Consider the following 19348-nt stretch of genomic DNA (forward strand, 5'->3'; position numbering starts at 1 on the left):
AACAGTACCGCTATGTCATTTCTCTTGTAGAGTGGAGTTCTTTAAAGACAAAGGCAGACCATTTGGCCTTGGGCTTCTTGCTGACTAGCCATTAGCTTTAGCATCTGTGATCAACTAATCTGCACTTACACGTATTGATGATCTTAAGAGAGTTATCTACAGCAGATAGGATATCTGCTTATAACCTTTTAGCAGAGTCTCACTCCAAAAATTAGGATCTATCCCTTTAATAACGTGTGTAGTTTAGGGACCAAGAGAAATCGTGAGTTATATCGATTGCCGACCAAAACACAGACAAATCCACAGCTAAAAATCCCACAGTTAAAAACATAAATATAACATTATATGAAAATTATATAATAAAATACTTTAACAAAAACAGTACACCGAAATACAGTAAAAATAATCCTTTCATATCCTCAGGTCTGAATATTACTGCAGTACCTGAAGGCACCACAAGGATTGGATGACGTAGCCAACGGGTCATTTCGGTCATTTCCTCCTCCTCTCTTCGTCGTGTTCCTTTAAAACCATCTCCGAGAAGGAAGAGGGTTGAATTTTACCTTTTGTAATCCCATTCTGGAACATGCGGCATATTTTATTGCTGGAATTGACTGTCATTGGCAAGAGGAGGCTCCTTTAGGTAGGTTAATACCACGGTTACCGATAGCATATAGACACCGTTCACAACAGTTGTTTATAAACGCACTGCTAGCCGGCAGGGATGTTATTCAGTTTATAAAGCTGTACAAGTATAACAGAGTGAATAAGTTCTACTTTCTCCCTTTAAAGGCTTCAATCCGTTTTGACTGACACCTGTTTTGTCTTTATGCAACAGTTGTAGATTAGTAATCACGATATAAGGCGTCTTTATGAGCAGAGCTAATACTAGAATAGCAACACTCTAAGAAAGCCATGCTGCGCTAACACAAACAGAAATTACTGGCAGTACGCATATAGCTTATTTTGGGAGTTAATAACCTGATTTTGTTAGAGATAGAGCATTGAACAGTTAGTATCTCAACTTTAAACTAATAAAACATTTCCCTGCGCTAATTGATTTGATTTGACTAATAAGGGAAACGTGTCACAGTCCAGAATGTACTTTGTTCAGTCAGGTATGTCTATACTGTACTTTAAAATGTATTCATAAAATCCAAGATCACAGTAAGACTTACATCTTGAAGATCTTACTTGTCCTCGCAAAGAAAATGATTACGGTCTCATGGCTGAAGCCTCAGCCCCCAGCGATTTCCCAATGGAAGAATAGAGTGAGGGAGGTTTATCATATGGAACAAATTACGGCAAAACTTCAGATGAAAAGTGATATCTTTATAGAAAAATGGTCCTCAATTCAAACATTCATTTCAAACCACAACTGATGGAAATTACGATTAATGAATGGGAGATTCCTCTTTGTATTTTTATTTATTTTTAAAAAAATTTTAAATCTATTTTTACTATTACTATTGTTTTTTTCTTGTCTTTTCTTTAAGACCTTGGATAAACAAAGCCCTTTTTTAGAACATAACATGTGAATTTCTACATGTAACCTGTAAGATGTGTGAGATGTGACATGCACTGGAAAATCTGAATAAAAAGTTTAAAAATAAAATTATTCATAACCCTTCAACTCTACGTTTTGTTAGGTAACATTTTTTACTATTATACTTATACTTACTAAATACTTAAGATTTACTATCATTTACTATTATAAGATACACGTGTTTCAAATCTTAAGTAAAAAGCGTGATGTAAATTTGAAAAGAAATATTCCAGTGGCCATCAGAAATCACCTAAATAGATTAAATCTGTACATGAATATCTGTATAAATCCAGCTCTCAGAGGTTTGTTTGAGAACATTAATGCGTAAATAGCATCTTGAAGACCAAGAAGCACAGCAGAAAGTTCAAGGAGAAAGTTGATCAACATATTCTGTATTTATTTATTCTTCATTAAAAAAATCTCCCAGATGTTCAAGTTTCTATTTAATTAAAGTTTTATTTTATCTTCAATACATCATTAATATACAGTTGTTTTAAATTGGTTTTATATGTTTATTTTCAGTGGTGTAAGTTTAGTGGGATTAATGAGAGACTATTGTATTCGACTAAAACAGCGTTTGAACATCTTCCCATTTAAACTGGGAGAATTAATCAGAGAAAAAACCAATAGGATAACTATTAGTCATGCACCTGGCTTAATAGGAGAGTGGAACAAGGAAGAAATTATACCGTTTGCCACAGGCTATGGAGAAGAGTGTTTTCCATCTCTGGTCCTCAGGCAGACTGACCTGCATGATTTAGATGTTTGCCTGCTTTAACACACCTGATTGCAGCCTAAAACATGCATTGTAGTGTGCCTTAAAGACCAGGGTTGACAAACACTTCTGTAGACATAGCTAACATGTCTAACAGGCTCTGGTCAGGTTGGTTTACATGTGTGAAGGAAATCTAAATGGCATGACTCAGTGCTGAACAAGATTTCATAACAAAGTGAACATAACAAAAAGTTCTGGCTTTTTTGTCTGTTTTCTATCTATTTGCATTCAGATTAAACTTCATGAGATTAATACTTTCTTAGTTGAGTCTTGCTTTTCTTTCCTCAACAGGATCCCAGTCCAACTGCAGCCACCATGAGGTGACGATTGTGACACCTTGTGCTTCACCTCACTGGGACACATGGCAAGGTAATAAACTAATAAGTTTTGAGATGTGGCGTTTATATTTTACTTTTTTAATTCGGCTGAAGCTCAGTTTTTGTTGCTTTCCGTTTCTGCAGGATCACGCTGTCCTGCTTGCCAGCCTCCTGGTACTGCAGCGTGTCCTTGCTGTCTCTGAACTGTGCTACCAAGCAGAGGCTTCTCTTCCTGCTGCTGCTGTTCATTACCTCCGTTCTCCTGCTGGCGACCTACCAGAGGCAGCTGTGGGGCCCCCAGCGCCGGCCAGGGGCCCGAGTCAACAAGTGAGTGGAAAATGTGGAATTAAGGAGATGAGGGAACTGAAAAAATGCTGCCTTTGAGTTCTGCTCTTGGTAGAAAATTTTAGCTTTTGAGTGGTTTCAGAAATCTGTATTTGTCTGAAAGCAGTAGCTCTACATGTTCCATGCTATTTAGGCTTTTCTAGTATAAATGTGCAGCTGCAGAGTGAGAGACTTTAAGTTTTGTTAGTTTATCAGACTGTTTGAGTGGCGATAAAAAGCAGAAGCATCTGTTTGTTTCTCATCATTCTACATAAATAGATTACTTCCAGTACCTCAGATGTTTCCCATCTGCTGTTTTCTCACACCTTGTACAGAATGTTCAGAAAAGAAACATTCACATCGACGTTGAGTAACTGGACTTCAGAAGGAGTTGAAATACACTTGGACTGAAACAATTAATTTAATCAATTGTGATGAGTGGATTATTGAAATAATCATCAACCAATTTATTAATTAATTAATTAACTGGAGTTTGCAGACTTAAAAAAAGGCAATTTGCTTAAAGAACAAAAACCGCAGAGCAGTAATTAAGCCAACACTACATAACAAATATATCAATTTTGCATTGAAGATTAATAAAAAACCCAGAACTCCTCAAGTAGCATAATCTTAACTTCACCTGGTTCACATTCTGTAAAAACAAAATAATCTCCTATTAAGCACTTTTTCCTATCCAATTATTAATCAGTTAATCTAAAAAATAATCAACTGATGCTGTTGATGGTCAGTCAAGCAGAAAAGGCTGAACTTTTCACATAATGTTAGTATTTTTAGCTGCAGATGCATCCTTTGCTACAAATGATCAAGCTTTCATTAAAGGAGTGCTGCTATTGCATTTAAGGCAATGACATTTTCATGTTCTGATTTAGAAAGGAATTCAATTATTAATTTTTTTGAATCTTTTAATGTACTTCTAATACTGAATTTAAAAAGTCTAATCGGTGAATAAGAAATCTATTGTTCTTTTTCATTAGATTGTCAAAATAGTCGATTTACCAAAATAATTGTTAGTTTCAGCCCTAAAATAGATATAATGTCTGCACTGCAAAACACAAAATCTTACCAAGTATTTTTGGTCTAGTTTCTTGTGCAAATATCTTAGTAAACTTAAAATACGGCAACACTAACTTACAAGTAACTTTTTAGCAACATATAGGAGCTTAGTTTAAGTAAATAATTTCCTAATACCGATGAAAAAGTTCTAGTTCCATTGGCAGATTATTTAACTTATAACGAGTCATTTCCCCATGTTATGAGTTAACTTAATTTAAGTTTTGTTATAAGTTAAGGACTTTTTCATCAATATTAAGGAATTATTAACTTAAAATAAGTCTCTATCTTGCTGAAACTTAACTTTTAAGTTAGTTTGTCTCATTTCAAGTGTAATAAAATATTTGCACTAGAAGCTAGACCAAAAATACTTGGCAAAATGTTGTGTTTTTGCAGTGTGTGAATGTCTCATCATGTTTGGCTTTTCCTTCAGGTACCTTTCCCTTGAAGAGTCCATGGAGGCCACTGATATCCTCAACTCTGCTCTGAATTATGGGATTGTGGTGGACTGCGGCAGCAGCGGGTCCAGGGTGTTTGTGTACTACTGGCCCCCACACAACGGGAACCCCCACACCCTGCTGGACATCAGGCAGATGAGGGACAGCGGCAGTAAACCTGTTGTCAAAAAGATTAAACCTGGTGAGCTTCATTACTTCCATACTTTACTTCCTTCCTTATTGTCTCTTGTGTTTGATTGTAAAAGTTTCTGATTTGAATCTGTACCAGATTAGAATAGAGTTGTGCATCAATCCACAACACTAGGATTATCTGTTTTTGTCCGAGTGTTTCAGTGCCAACTGAGGGATTAATTTATTTTATCCACAGTTGTTGCAGCTACAGGCTGTGTCACACTTTATCTCTATCTGGACATCAAGTTCTGAATAAAGCTGTACAATTTTGTTGTCATCTAAAACTAAAAAAAAAAAACAAGGTGAAACATTCTGTCTGGTTGCACAGCATCCAAAGGCGTCCACTACAGTTAGCAGAGGACAAAGCTAGCACAGATAAGAAAGAACAATATCTGTCAAATTTAAAGTGCTGCTGCCGTTAATAAGGAAGAGATTCTTCTATTAAAGAAATATACATACAAAGTACACTTCACAAGTTATATTAAAGTAGAAAAGGCATATTTCCTACTAGATCACAAAATGACCAGGCTAAAGAAACAAAGTCTGACTTTGATCTTGAGAACTCCTGAATGCACTAGAGATGCACCGATCCACTTTTTCCACTTCTAATACCGATACATACAGATCTGGTAAAAATTCAGAACCCACTGCACTGAACCCCATTGAAAACCTCCTGGTTTTTCCACCAAATACTGATTTCTGAACTCTTGAGTTAAAACATTAGTTTTATTGTTTCCAAATGAATATCAACTTGTTTTCTTTGCATTATTTGAGGTCTGAAAGTGTTGTATCTTTTTTGTTATTTTGACCATTTCTCATTTTCTGCAAATGAATACTAAATTTATGTTCATAGAATAAAAGAACAAGCTTAATTTTACTTAAACATAAACCTATAAAAAGTAAAATCAGAGAAAGTGATAATTTTAAGTGGTCTCTTAATTTTTTCCAGTGCTGTGTATCTGAGGTCTAGTATCAGCTGATACCGATTCACTGAAAAACAGTTCTGAACTGACTTAGAGCTAGAGGTGCACCAATTTATCGGCCTGCCGGTTTATTGGCGTTTTTGGAGGCCGGTTTACATGTGAAGCTGAACTTATCCACCGATGTTATCTACCTGTGCAAAGGTCTAAACATCAACCTCTGTCCTCTTTTCCTCTGGTGAGGAAAGTTTGACTGACAGGTCGGCCTACCAGATCATGTCTGCACGTTTTCAGCTAGCAATTGTCACCCAACTGTTGAAAACTCTGCCACTTGCTTGCTATATTTAGCAGCATTTCAGACAAATGCATTCGGATAGGGGGAGGAAGATCTATGGATTTCAGACCATAAAAAAAATCAGTATTGGCTAAAATCGGAATCGGCAGGTCAGGCTTTTTAAAGATCTGTAACCAGCAATCGGCCAGGAAATTGTATAATCAGTGTTTCTCTACTTAACATGTTTCTTTTTTTTTTAAACACAGACATAAAATGACCTGAATAACAAAGTTTTTGATAACTGCTCTAGAATTTAAATACACCAACATTGTCAGGAAGTGCAATGTAGAGGTGGTGAGGCAGACGCTGTAGACCCAGGTGAATGTGATGATTTAATGATCAAATGATTTAATGAGTGATGATTTAATGATCAAAATCACATAGAACAGTCCAAAAACCGAGGCAGCACTGCTGAGCTGAATCCAGGGCTCATCACAGGTAGCACAAGGCATACGAATGGACGAAGAGTAACGCAGACAGGACAACAACTGAGACGACTGGCTTGACACACGACAAAGACCCGACAAAGACACAGAAACACAGGTGACACTAAATACACAGGAGGTAATCAGGGAACGAGACACACCTGGGAACTAATCAAGGGGAGACAGGACCTCACGGAGACTCAGAAACAGAGGAAACTCAAAATTAATACACAGAAAAACTGAAACCATGACAAATATCTTCACAAGCTGGTCCAACATGAAAAAAAAAACAACAAAAAACCCCACAACTTTTATTGGTTCAGTCAGTGCAATTAGAAGTATAACATCCAGGGTTTACCCCAGTGTATTACAAGCCTTTCAAAGTTTTCCGTCAACTTTAAACATTTTTTAACTTAAAAACACGGCGGATCTCTGAATGAACGACTGCCGGGCTTAGCAAGTTTTCTGGGGGAAACCTTGAGATACAAAGAGCACACAAAATAATGAACAATTTAGAATTTAGATGTTTTTTTGTTGTTGTTGTTTTAAAATGCGTGTTTTTTTTCCTCCCTCAGGTATTTCCACTCTGGCAAACACACCATCAAAAGCCAGTGACTACCTGGAGCCTCTCCTCAGCTTTGCTGCTGCTCACGTCCCAAAAAGCAAACATAAAGAGACGCCGCTCTACATCCTCTGCACTGCTGGCATGCGGCTGCTGCCTGACAGGTAGAGAGAGTGACGATTGCTGATCAGACCAGACCTAGATAACTGAATAAATAAGTAAAAATATTTAAAATACAGTTTGTGATATGCAAAAAAATTTACTGTGTTTGTATAAAGAAAGGGTTCCTAGTTAGGAAAGTAAAAGGCTTACTGCCTAAAATGTAATAAAATATTTCTTTAGTTCACATTTGATCATTTATAGGAATGGATGCATCTGCAACAAAACAATACTTCTACCATTCACATGTGAAAAGCTGATTTTGTTCTGCTTGACTTAACATCAGTACAGTGTAAGGCTGATCTGTTTGTTTTTTCAATTAATAATTGGTTTGTAAAAGGTTCTTAGCAGGAGATTTTTTTAACAGATTTTGAACCAGATGAAGTTAAAACTGAGGAGTTTTGGGTTTAACACATTTTTCAGTAGGTTTCCAAACATGGATATATTTTGATAATAAAAAAAATATAATATATTTTGTTCAGTTTTGGCTTGATTGCTGCTCTGAGTGTGTTGTTCTTTCAGCAAATAGACTCAGTGTACTCCAGTTAACAATTAATCGACTACTAAATTAGTTGACAATTATTTCAACAATTGATTAATCACGATTAAAACAAATAATCGGTTCAGCCAGCACTTAGTTTATAACAAAAATCTGTTTTCTTACTATCTTTATTTGCTAATATTCCATCTCTTGGAACCGTCAGTGTTTAATCCAACGCTGTGCCTTTCCATGTGTAGCCAGCAGGCGGCCATCTTGGAGGATCTAGTCATGGACGTTCCTCTGGAGTTTGACTTCCTGTTTTCCCGTTCACACGCTGAGGTCATCTCTGGGAAACAGGAAGGTACGGTGCCATGTTTGTTCACATCTTAGCAGACAGAGAAACAGTTGAAGGTACATGTTGCTCTGTAAACTTCTGTGTATTCCCTAACTGTGTTTTATTTTTCTCATCATGATGATGACATATTCCTGTCGCCTTGACGACATTAGGAGTGTACGCCTGGATTGGCATTAATTTTGTCCTTGGTCGTTTTGATCATCCTGATGAGGGTGAGTTGGAGATATTAATGTAATCAGATGGAGATGATTGATTTTTATAAAAATCTAAAAATCTTCTTTCAATCAGAGGATGCAACAGTTGAGGTGACAACTGGGTCGGAAAACCAGCCGCCAATCAGCAGGCGCCGAACAGTGGGCATCATGGATATGGGCGGAGCCTCGCTTCAGATCGCCTATGAGGTGCCCGGTGCCATCACCTTCAGCTCGCCACAAGAAGTAAGGAAAAGCAGAAGCTGGACCGGTCCAACCCAGACGTTTGTGTCCTGTGTCCTGTGATTCAGTTTGACACTCCCCGTGTTTTCCAGGAGGAGGCAGGAAAGAGCGTTCTCGCTGAGTTTAACCTCGGCTGCGATGTTGAGCAAACGCAGCATGTTTACAGAGTTTATGTCACCACATTCCTGGGCTTCGGAGGCAACATGGCCAGGCAGCGCTACGAGGACCAGCTGGCCAACAGCACAATTTCCAAAAACAGGTGAGAGACAAAAAGGTGTTTATTTGTTACCACAAAGAAACTTCCTTTGTGCTGTTTGATAAAAATAGTATCAATGTTAAGAGAGCAGGAAATCACTGAGGAGTTGCCTTTACTTCACCTTCCATTAAATGAGCTAGTTTTTAGCCTTGCTTCAAGAAAATTTAGTGTTTCAGCAGTTCTGCTGTTTTCTGGAAGTTTGTTCCACATTAGAAGAGGATAAAAACTGAATTCTGCTTCTTCATGTTTGGTTCTACACCCTATAATCTGCTCTATGGGGTGTAGAGCAGATTACCAAAATACCACTCACTTCTGGGTCTAATCTGCTCTACACCCCATAGAGCAGATTAGACCCAGAAGTGAGTGGTTTTTGGTGCTAAATCATTTAGTGATTTATAAACAAGCAAAAGTTATTTATGCTTCATCTTCCTGGTTTTAGTCAGGACACAGGCAGCAGGGCTCTGGGTCAGCTGCAGCTGAAGGATTGATTTGTTAGGCAGACCTGAGAAGACGTTGTTGCAGTAATTAATGCGTTTAAATATAAACGGTCGGATGAGTTTCTCTAGATCTTGCTGAGACATTAGTTCTTTAATCCTGGAAATGTTCTGCAGGATATAGAAGGCCGACTTTGTAACTGTCTTTATGTGGCTCTGAAGGTTCAGGTCTGAGTTAATCACTATGCTTAGATTTTGAACTTGATTTTCATTGTAATAAAGAAAGCTGTAATCTTCTTTAGATAATAGCTTCTCTTTTGTTTCTGAAATATTCAGCTTCCAGGTCAGGTAATGCTTCCATGTTCCTGTTCAGGTTTCTGACCACAGAGACGGGCCTGAGTGAGGAGAAGCCCTACCTGGACCCCTGTCTTCCAGTTAGCATGTCTGATACCATCACCCGGGGCAACCACACCGTGTACCTGCGGGGCCGGGGGGACTGGAGTCGGTGTCAGGAGGCTGTACGACCCTTCCTGGGCCTCCACAACGGCACCATGTCTCCACAGGGGATCTACCAGGTACTACTGTTCAATGTATACAGCACATAACATTTGTGTGTTTGGGTTGTGAGACGTTAAAGGGACAGTGTAATGTAAAATCGACATTTTTTGAGCTTTACATTATGTTAAAAATTTTTTATGCATGTTTGAGAAATCCTTTAATCTCCCATGGGAACCACTGTTTGTAGAAATGCTGAATTTTTCCTCAAGTCTCCAGCTGGGTTTCCGCCTCACAGTCCATCCCTCCACTGCACCTTCTGATCCTTCAGACTAGCGGCAGCAGCAATTAGCAAATCAGGCCAACGTCTCTTTGCAGAGACAGTGGCCCGTCTCTAAACCGTCAATTTGCAAAGTAACAATTCTTTTAAGTCATATTATAACAAGTGAAGGTAACAATTACTTGGTTGTGCCATAGATTGGAAATTTGTGCCTGGAAAATCCACAATATCCTTTAATGCAGGATTTTTACTCAAGGTTTGGAAAAGTATAAAGGCTGGTTTAATTATTTTTTTCTGAAATTTTGTGGCAAAATATTTATATATACAGACTGTATTTACGATAGTACTGTCTGAAGATCGATCTGTCTAAAAGTATTCTCATAAATTTATGGAAAAATTGTGACTTTTTTGTTGCTTTTTGGGAAAATGTGAAATTTTAAGATGAAAAATATGCATACAATCTGTTAAAGATCCCTCAGTTCGTGTTTCTTTCCTCTCACTGAGCAGTCTGTTCTGATCTGTTCCTGGAGCAGAAATACCCGGTGGCTAACTGTTAGCACTTTGCTCTGCAGGCTCCCATCAACTTCAGCAACAGTGAGTTTTACGGTTTCTCTGAGTTCTTCTACTGCATGGAGGACGTGCTGAGGATCGGCGGACAGTATAACAGCGACAAATACGCTCAGGCTGCAAAGGTACTGAAACACACAAGCTAAATAATCAAGGAGTACATTGGATTATTTGGCTGAATATCTATTTTTATTCTTTTTAACAGGAGTACTGCACCACCAAGTGGTCAACCTTGAAACAGCGTCTCGACAATCAGCTTTTCTCCCAGCAGGCAGACATCAGCAGGCTGAAGTAAGCAGCTGACTCAGTCTCATCTGTCAGCGTGTTTTCTGTCACGTTTTCGCTCTGATGTTATTAATCTTTGTTACACTGGGAAAACAAAACACTGAAACCTTAAAAAACAGTTCAGAACTGTCAAGAATTGGGTTTTGGACCAACACCATCCCGTGTTGGTCCAAACCCAACATGGGATGAATGCTAATGCTAATTAGCATGGCCACCAGTGACGTTAGGCTGCGCAGCTGCAGCAAACTGGCAATCTTAAGCTTTTGTGGGGCAGGATGTGGGCAGCGCCTACATGAGCGTGATCGTTGGTGAGAGCTGGGTTACCGTGCGGCTTAGTAAACATTTTTTAGATTAGCATTGCACTTTGGTATAAAGTTTAGCAACAAGTCCAAACTCTTCCTAACCGTTGAACATCAACATCCTGGGCTCCAGGTTTGAACCAAGATTATTATGATTAAATAAAACTAACCAAATAACAAAAACTGAAATTTAGAAAACATTTTTGTTAACTGAAATAAATAAAAATGGTGATTAATGGGAAAAAACTATAACTGTAACTGTATTGTGCGTTTCTAAAACTAACTAAAAGATACTGAAATTAAAGGTAGAATTGAGTATAATATTCTTTGTTTTGTGTTTATTAATGTTTTTAACAGTCTTTCGAACTGATGTGAAATAGATTTTTTTTTTCACACACAATCAGTTTAACTCAGCTGTTGGCAAATTCTGGCACTCGATGCTCCTCCTGGTGGCGCTTACGCTAGTCGGCAAACAGTTGGAAGAAAGAAACACCGGTCAGTTGGTTGTTCAACAATAATTAAAAATATTTTTTGAAAGTATCTTCTGTTGAGTATTCAAAACCCAGTCTTTGTAAACATAATCACAATACTTCGACCTTACTGAATTTTGCACCCACAAATTAACTAGAGTATGTAAAAACTAAAACTACTGCTATTACTAACAACTAAAACTAAAACTAAACAATATGTAACTAATAAAAAGTAAAAAACACACTCTAAAAACTAAATAAAACAAACTGAATTAGACAAATAAAAAGTCAAAACAAAATAAAATTAAATTATACAGTGATCCCTCGCCACTTCGCGGTTCACTTATCGCGGATTCGCTATTTCGCGGATTTTCATAATGCATTTTTTTTTTTTTTTTTTTTTGCATTGTGCTCTGCATTCTGATTCGCTAAAAACTCACTCCCGCTTCTTGTATCAAAACATGCTACGAATTGTGCTATCATTTTGTCGTCTCGTGCAGTTGTGTACGTACGTAAAACAGCTTGGCAAAGTTAAAATTATCTTGTAATTTCGAACATCTCCTAAACCCATAATGTCGACGAAACGGCCTGGACCGACAAAAGCACCTGCGGATGGGACCAAACGGCGGAAGATGCTACCTATCTCAGATAAAGTTAAACTTCTGGACATGCTAAGGGAAGGTAAAAGCTATGCAGCCGTTGCTCGCCATTACGGAATCAATGAATCTTCCGTTCGTTACATAAAGAAGGATGAAAAAAACATAAGGACGACAGCAGCAGTCAATTTTAATACGAATGCAAAAAGGGTTGTAACTGTCCGCAACAAGACCATGGTACGGATGGAGACGGCATTAGCTCTGTGGATTAATGACTGCAGGAAAAAAAACATAACCCTGGATACAAACGTTATCTGCACAAAAGCGAGAATGCTGTATGAAAACTTTGCTGTCAGTGACGGGGAAGAGGGAGAGGATGCCGGGCCCTCAGCAAGTGCTGCTGACAAAGTGCCAAGCGCATTTAATGCAAGCAAGGGCTGGTTTGAAAAGTTTAAGAAACGCTTTGGACTTAAAAATGTTTGTCTGCACGGTGAGATGGCGTCTGCGGATACCGCTGAGGCAGAAGCCTTCGTGAACAATAAATTCAAGGCGATCATTGAGGAGGGGGGATATAAGCCCGAACAAGTTTTTAACATGGATGAGACTGCCTTATTTTGGAAACGAATGCCCTCCCGCACCTTCATCATGCAGGAAGAAGCCAAAGCCCCAGGATTTAAAGTTCACAAAGACCGTTTGACCCTGGCTATGTGCGGAAATGCCGCAGGTTTCATGATTAAACCGGGGCTGATTTACAGGTCTAAAAATCCCAGGGCGCTGAAAAACAAAAATAAGGATGATTTGCCTGTTTACTGGATGTACAATGCAAAGGCTTGGATGACAAAAGCGCTCAATCTGGATTGGTTCAAAAACTGTTTCATCCCGGAGGTCAAGTGTTATTTGAGAGGAAAGGGACTGGACTTTAAAGTGCTTCTGCTCCTTGACAACGCCGGAGGTCACGGTAATGATTTGGCATATGATGGTGTGCAAATCGAATTTCTGCCGCCAAACACTACATCCCTGATTCAGCCCATGGACCAAGGAGTCATCCGTGCTTTCAAGGCTCTCTATACGCGCAACACCCTGCAACATCTTGTTGACGCTATGGACTCGGATCAAGATTTCTCACTGAAGGACTACTGGCGTGGATACACCATCGCATTGTGTCTCCAAAACATTCAGAGGGCCATTCAGGAAATGAAAACGGAAACTCTGAAGGCCTGCTGGAAAAAACTATGGCTAGAGGCAGTGCAAAACGCAACCGGAGGCTCGCTTGACGAGGTCCACCAATCTGCCGTAGAAACAGCTGTGAATCTGGCTAAACAGATTGGAGGAGACGGCTTTAATGACATGAGTCCGGATGACATAAACGCCCTGATTGATGGAGACGCACAGCCGCTGACCGATGCAGAGCTGGCAGAAATGACAAAGCCACAAAGCGACGATGAAAGAGAAGAGGGAGAAGAGGACACGAGAGATGAGGAGGAAGGACTAACGCTTGGTCGCTTAGCAACCATGGTGCGAATGGCCACTGAACTTAAGCGAGTAGCTGAGGAATGGGACCCTTTGATGAGCCGTTCATTACAGTTCTCCAACATAATCGATGGTGGCATGTCGGTCTACAAGGATCTTTTTGCAAAGAAGAAAAAAGAGCGACAACAGCTGCCTATCACTATGTTCTTCTCCCGAACAAACACACCTGCACCGCGGGCTTCAGAAGAAGAGAACACTGCAGAGCGCAGTCAGGATGCAGCGCCCCAGTCTGAAGAGCAGTGAAACGGCCTACACGTGAGTCACTGTATTTGTATACATGTAATAGTTGCTAATTGTAAAAAAAAAAAAAAAAAAAAAAAAGTTTTCTATTTCGCGGATTTCACTTATCGCGGGTCATTTTCGGAACGTAACCCCCGCGATAAACGAGGGATCACTGTAATGTAAAACCTAACGATGTTAAAACCCAGGTTTGACTTTACAGTTGTGGTTCTGCTCTCCTCCTCTTCCTCAGGTATCAGTGCTTCAAGTCAGCCTGGATGTATGAAGTCCTGCACTCCGGTTTCCGTTTCCCCTCCGACTACGCCAGCCTGAAAACGGCGCAGCTCGTTTACGACAAGGAGGTGCAGTGGACTCTGGGGGCCATCTTGTTCAAGACGCGCTTCCTGCCTCTCAGGTAGATAAGTGGGAGCTGCTGCCTTCGTTACAGCGGATGCAGGCCGTCTCTTCACATCTGTCTGTTTGTTCGATACCGCTGAACCCCTTTCCGATCCAATACTGAATAAAATTGAAGCTGGTATTGACGATAACGATCCGATACCGATACTTTGTGCAAAAACGCTTACATTTTCTGTCAAATAAAAAAAAATAAGCTGTAGTTCGAATAGGGCTGTTGTAAGCGATTATTTTAGTTATTGAGTATTCTATTGATTATTCTTTTGATTAATCGAGTAATCAAATAAAACATTTTAAAAAGTAAAATATTGGGAAATTCTACCATAACAGCAGTATTAATATCGGATATCAACATCAGCCCAATTTTTATATTTGCGCATCTTTTTTACTTTGTTTTTTTTACTTTTCTGTTGCATAGAGAATTAACCTATAACAACAACGACTCACTTTTTAAGTTAACCTGGACAAAAATTATGCAAAAACTATGAAATTATATTAAATTTAATAATGAAGCAGCAGACTCACTAAGACACCTATAAAAAATGTCTATAAACCAGTTTTTAGTTTATGGATGTTTATTGATCCCCAAAAAATGATAAAAACTTGGACATTATCATCAATCCATTAAATCCCCACCGAACAAACTGTAAAATTGGACGTTATGCTGTTAGCACTTAGCAACAACCCAGAGGTGGAAGTGAGAGCGCTGCGCAACATAATTAAACACCAGGCTGGAACATGTTGCGTTAAATAATAAAACATAATTCAATGAAGCTTCAAGGCAGATAATTTTAATAATGGAGGTACTAGAATCATTTGAGGAATCGTTAGTCCTAAATTCAAAAACAACATAGCGCATCACTCTGATGTGTTTATTTTAAACTCAGATAGCAGCCTCATTTGCTACAGCTACGCTATCTTAACAACAGCAGAAGGTCATACAAAATATGTGAAAATGTTGCAAACTAAAATAAAATGTGTAAAGTAATAACCCTACTAAAATAAATCCTTGTTTAATTATTAAGAACTGAGCTTGGGCTTTACATCCTTACACATTACACACTTACCAGGCGGAAGAAAAAGTAGTTCTCACATTATCTCAAATGACTGAAGTATTGAAAGTCTTGATACTTAGATTTGAGAATCGATCAAGGTATGGATATTTCAGTATGGATATGTCTGTGCAGGGATCTGCAGCAGGAGTCGCTGCGGCAGGGCCACCCCGGCTGGCTGCGGCCCTCGTTCGTCTACAACCACCACCTGTTCTCGCTCTGCCTCCTGGTGGTGGTTCTGGCCATCCTGCTCTACATCCTGCGCCTGCGGAGGATCCACCAGCGGGAGCTGCGGCAGGTGGAGGCGCTGGATCTCCTCTGGGTCGAAGAGGGAGAGGCGCTGCTGCCCTGAGAGAGACTCGGCGCGCCGCAGCGCTCTGAACTCAGTGTGAGTGTCGAGGAAAATGTGACGGGACGGTGTTTGCCCAAAACCCAATGAGCCAAGAGACCAAACTCACCTGGATATTCAGATTTTTGATTGTGCAGCTGTGCAGATGTTGTCCAGGTTCACTTTTTCTCCTGCATGAACAGAATCACCTGAACGGCTGCATCAGAGTCACATTTTAGAGATTTTTCCTCTTTCTGATCCTCATATTCATTTCAAAAACAGGACAAGTATTTATAAACTTGGTTTTGGTACAATCTCAGTAGTAATGACTCCTTAACAAGATAGACATTTCTGGTCAGAAGTTTACATCCTCTCGTCTGCATTTTAGTCTTTAATTAATTTAAGAAATTAAGTGAACATGTTTGATTTTGTTGTTTTCCTCTTATTCAAACAGGCTTAAACATATACACACCTTCCCACTGGTTAAATGTTCTTTAGCGATAAACAACATGTTTCTATATTCACCACAGGCTTCTGGTGTAATTATGGCTGCACATTTGATCACTCTTCTTGGTAGAAATTGTAGACAAAATACTTGGTAAGATTTTGTGTTTTTGCAGTTTCTAGTCAAAATATCTTAATACACTTGAAATAAAACAAAACTAACTTACAAGTAACTTTTCACCAAGATGTAGGAGCTGAAAACTAAGAATTTAGGTAAGTAAAGTCCTTGTTCTATTGGCAGATTATTTCACTTATGACAAGCCAAAACTGTTTTGTTATAAGTAAAGTAATCTGCCAATGGACTCAGTATCTCTTTCCCAATTTTAAGGAATTATTTACTTAAAACAAGCTTCTGTGTGTTGCTGAATAGTTACTTGTGAGTTAGTTTCGTTTTATTTCAATTATATTAAGGTATTTGCACTAGAAACTACCGAAAAATACTTTGTGTTTTTGCAGTGTAGAGCTCATTTTATCTGAATTAGTTCACTTTTTAATTATAGTTTGTGGATTTTCTGTCTTAACCTGTTTTATCCATTCCTAAATATGTTCTGATTTATGTTTGGTGTCAGTTTTATGTTGGAACAACCAGCTGGACCAGACTTTAACTCATCCGATCCAGACTGACCATGAACTGGTGCTGGCTGAAACGAATTCCGTCCTCCAGGACCAAAACCATCAAAGTTAAATGTCTTTTAATTTAGTTTTATTGTGGAAAAAATATAAAAAGATGTCATGGAAGAAAGAAAGTACGTAAGCTTTTGGGTCAAATTTGCATAAATACATTTGGAAGCATCATACTGGTGCATTACACATGGTTGACTAAATAATAAAGAAGCAAAACTTTCTCTAGTTTATTTTAAATCAGCAACAAAATGGTTGAAGTTTGGACACAATTTAATGAGTTTGAACCTTCATAAGAAGAAGTGTGGTCCAATAGAAACCTCTTAATGGCTACTAATGGTGTCCAGTTTTCAAACAAAATGACAATTAATTCAAAGTAGTTGCAATTGTTGTTGAGGTTGTTTATCATTCTGTCACCAGTAAACAGCTGAAATAAATCATCTAAAGTCCAAAATGAACGACATTCATGCTTGGTATTGGGTGTATGTAAACTTCTGACCACAGCTCATTCATTCACCAGATTCAGTTCTGACTCTTTTACCATTGTCTTTATAGTCTTTATAGTTTTAACCACCAGAGTTGGTTAAAATGTCAACGAGGGTCGGTCATGTTGTGTTCAGTCACAAACGGATTTTATTTTCCATTTAGGAAGACAGAGCTATTCTAACCAGTATTACTGTTGTCTTATTTTGACCAAGAAATGTGATCATCATTCCTTCAATGCAACGATTTCAAACAGATTTTCTTCTGAAAGCCAAATGAAGCAGCTGCAGCCGTCAGTCTGCAACCTCCGTTTCATTTCCCTCCATTCCAGCAGAAAAAACGTAAACCAGATTTCCTGGAAAGAAAGAAATCCTGCAGCAACAAAACGACCCCTGATACTTGAATGACCTTTCAAAGCCATCTTCCTCCTCCTCTTCCTCCATTTCATTTAGAACAAAGTCTGACTCCAGAAGCAAAATATATTCTTGTTCTATTGGCAGATTTCACTTATAACAATGCAAAACTGTCTTATTAGTGAAATAATCTGCCAATGGAATAATGACTTTGGCTCCAATTTTAAGGAATTATTTACTTAAACTTCTATAACTTGCTGAAAAGTTACTTGTTAGTTTAGTCTTATTTCAAGTGTACTAAGATATTTGCACTAGAAACTAGACAGAAAAACTTTGTAATATTTTATGTTTTTGCAGTGAACTGGTGCTTTTGGTAGGTAACTTGTCTGTGGCACAACAGGAAGCACTTTCAACATTTTGTTTTGTTTAAATAAGGAAACCAAGCCTAACCCTCAGGAAAGAATGTTTTCTTCTCCAGTCTCCACATTGACTGCATTTTGTGTGTGTTTTGATATAAAGTGAGTGTTTCTTGTCTTGATGGATGATGTAAATATGTAATCAGAAACGCTTCCTGATAAGTTCTGTAATGTGTTGACCACACAGTGGGAGAACGGCGTTTTCCTTCTGCCATCTAGAAATAATCTGGTTGTTTCCTCTCGGAAACGCGGGAATGATTCATCCAGATGATGATCCTGTTGTTCCAGAGTCGGTGTTTGGCTAAAGGACGGCGAGAAACAGAAACTGTTCTGTAATCTTCTCCGACTCTTTGTTTTGGGAGAGTTGTCTTTTTTTTTTTATGTCCAACGCCGTCATGATGGGGATTTTCTGGTTCATCTGCTTCTTTATTCTCAGAAATCTGTGAGAAAAAACTGGAAATTTTCTGAGATTCAAAAGTCAAAAAATTTAAAAAAACAAATTCTCTAAAATCTTTGACTTTTCAAACTCAGAAAAGCCCAAAGTTTTTTCTAGAACATTCTTCATTTTCCCTCCTCCCAAAGGACCGCTCTTTATTCTCAACTGCGCATTGTGCCGTTTCAGACTGTAAGGAGGAAGCGTTTCTTTCTTAATGTTTTTAATTGAGGTAACATAAATGTGAATTTAAACAGGTCCAATCCAATAAAAAGAGGAGAAACTCGTGTTGTGTTACTGTGTTTGCTGAATTATTCCACAGGATAATTTGGATTTTGTAGAAAAAAATCAAATTTTTTTACATTCATTTATCTAAAATGTAAGCAATAAAATGTTTTGAATTCATCATTAAAACATTGATCACAGGTCTTAAATTTAGTCATGACAGAATTATTTAATATAATGTATTCTACATAGCTTTTTTTTGTTTGTTTTTTAAAGGATTCTACAGTATTCGGGATTTGTATCTGTATATTTTCCCCTCAGAAATAAATTATATTATTTTTCCCACACTTGCTATAAAAAGAAACAATAACATAATTTATTTTTCTCCTCAAGGGCAGAACCAAGACTGTTCCACTATCCAATAGATATTTTTTATGTCCCACATTTAAAAAAACAAAACAACTAAACATTGCCTTAGAGGAACGATTTTTACTATTTGTAATTAAAATATTAGGCGGGTGCAGTACCCCACAACACCTGCAGGTGGTGCTCCGCTGCGCTCTTGTGCACCAGATGAATATTTTAATCCCGATTCCTGAAATATGAAGCAGTTCTTCTTCATCACTCTCACCTCTCGGTTTCACACATTGAAACTCCTAAAAATAAATTAGCAAGTCAAGAAGGATTTTTTTTTTTTATCCCACATTCAGGTGCTTCTCAAATTATCACTAAAAAGTAATTAAATTCAAACTCTAA

At 38.3% G+C, this 19348-nt stretch overlaps 1 protein-coding gene across 1 annotated transcript; it reads left to right on the plus strand.

Annotated features, from left to right (window-relative positions):
* The first annotated feature begins 474 nt into the window (after positions 1–474).
* On the plus strand, positions 475–18654 carry LOC116720404 (ectonucleoside triphosphate diphosphohydrolase 7-like). The gene is made up of 14 exons (XM_032563657.1): positions 475–643; positions 2613–2690; positions 2783–2965; positions 4467–4672; positions 6917–7067; positions 7801–7904; positions 8051–8110; positions 8187–8335; positions 8425–8591; positions 9396–9597; positions 10370–10489; positions 10570–10655; positions 14017–14178; positions 15365–18654. The coding sequence occupies exons 2-14, from the start codon at positions 2683–2685 to the stop codon at positions 15579–15581; spliced, it is 1815 nt and encodes a 604-aa protein (XP_032419548.1). The 5' UTR covers positions 475–643; positions 2613–2682; the 3' UTR covers positions 15582–18654.
* Positions 18655–19348: the final 694 nt, after the last annotated feature.

This window comes from Xiphophorus hellerii, chromosome 5, assembly GCF_003331165.1.
Source record: "Xiphophorus hellerii strain 12219 chromosome 5, Xiphophorus_hellerii-4.1, whole genome shotgun sequence".
In the NCBI taxonomy this organism is placed as follows: Eukaryota; Metazoa; Chordata; class Actinopteri; order Cyprinodontiformes; family Poeciliidae; genus Xiphophorus; species Xiphophorus hellerii.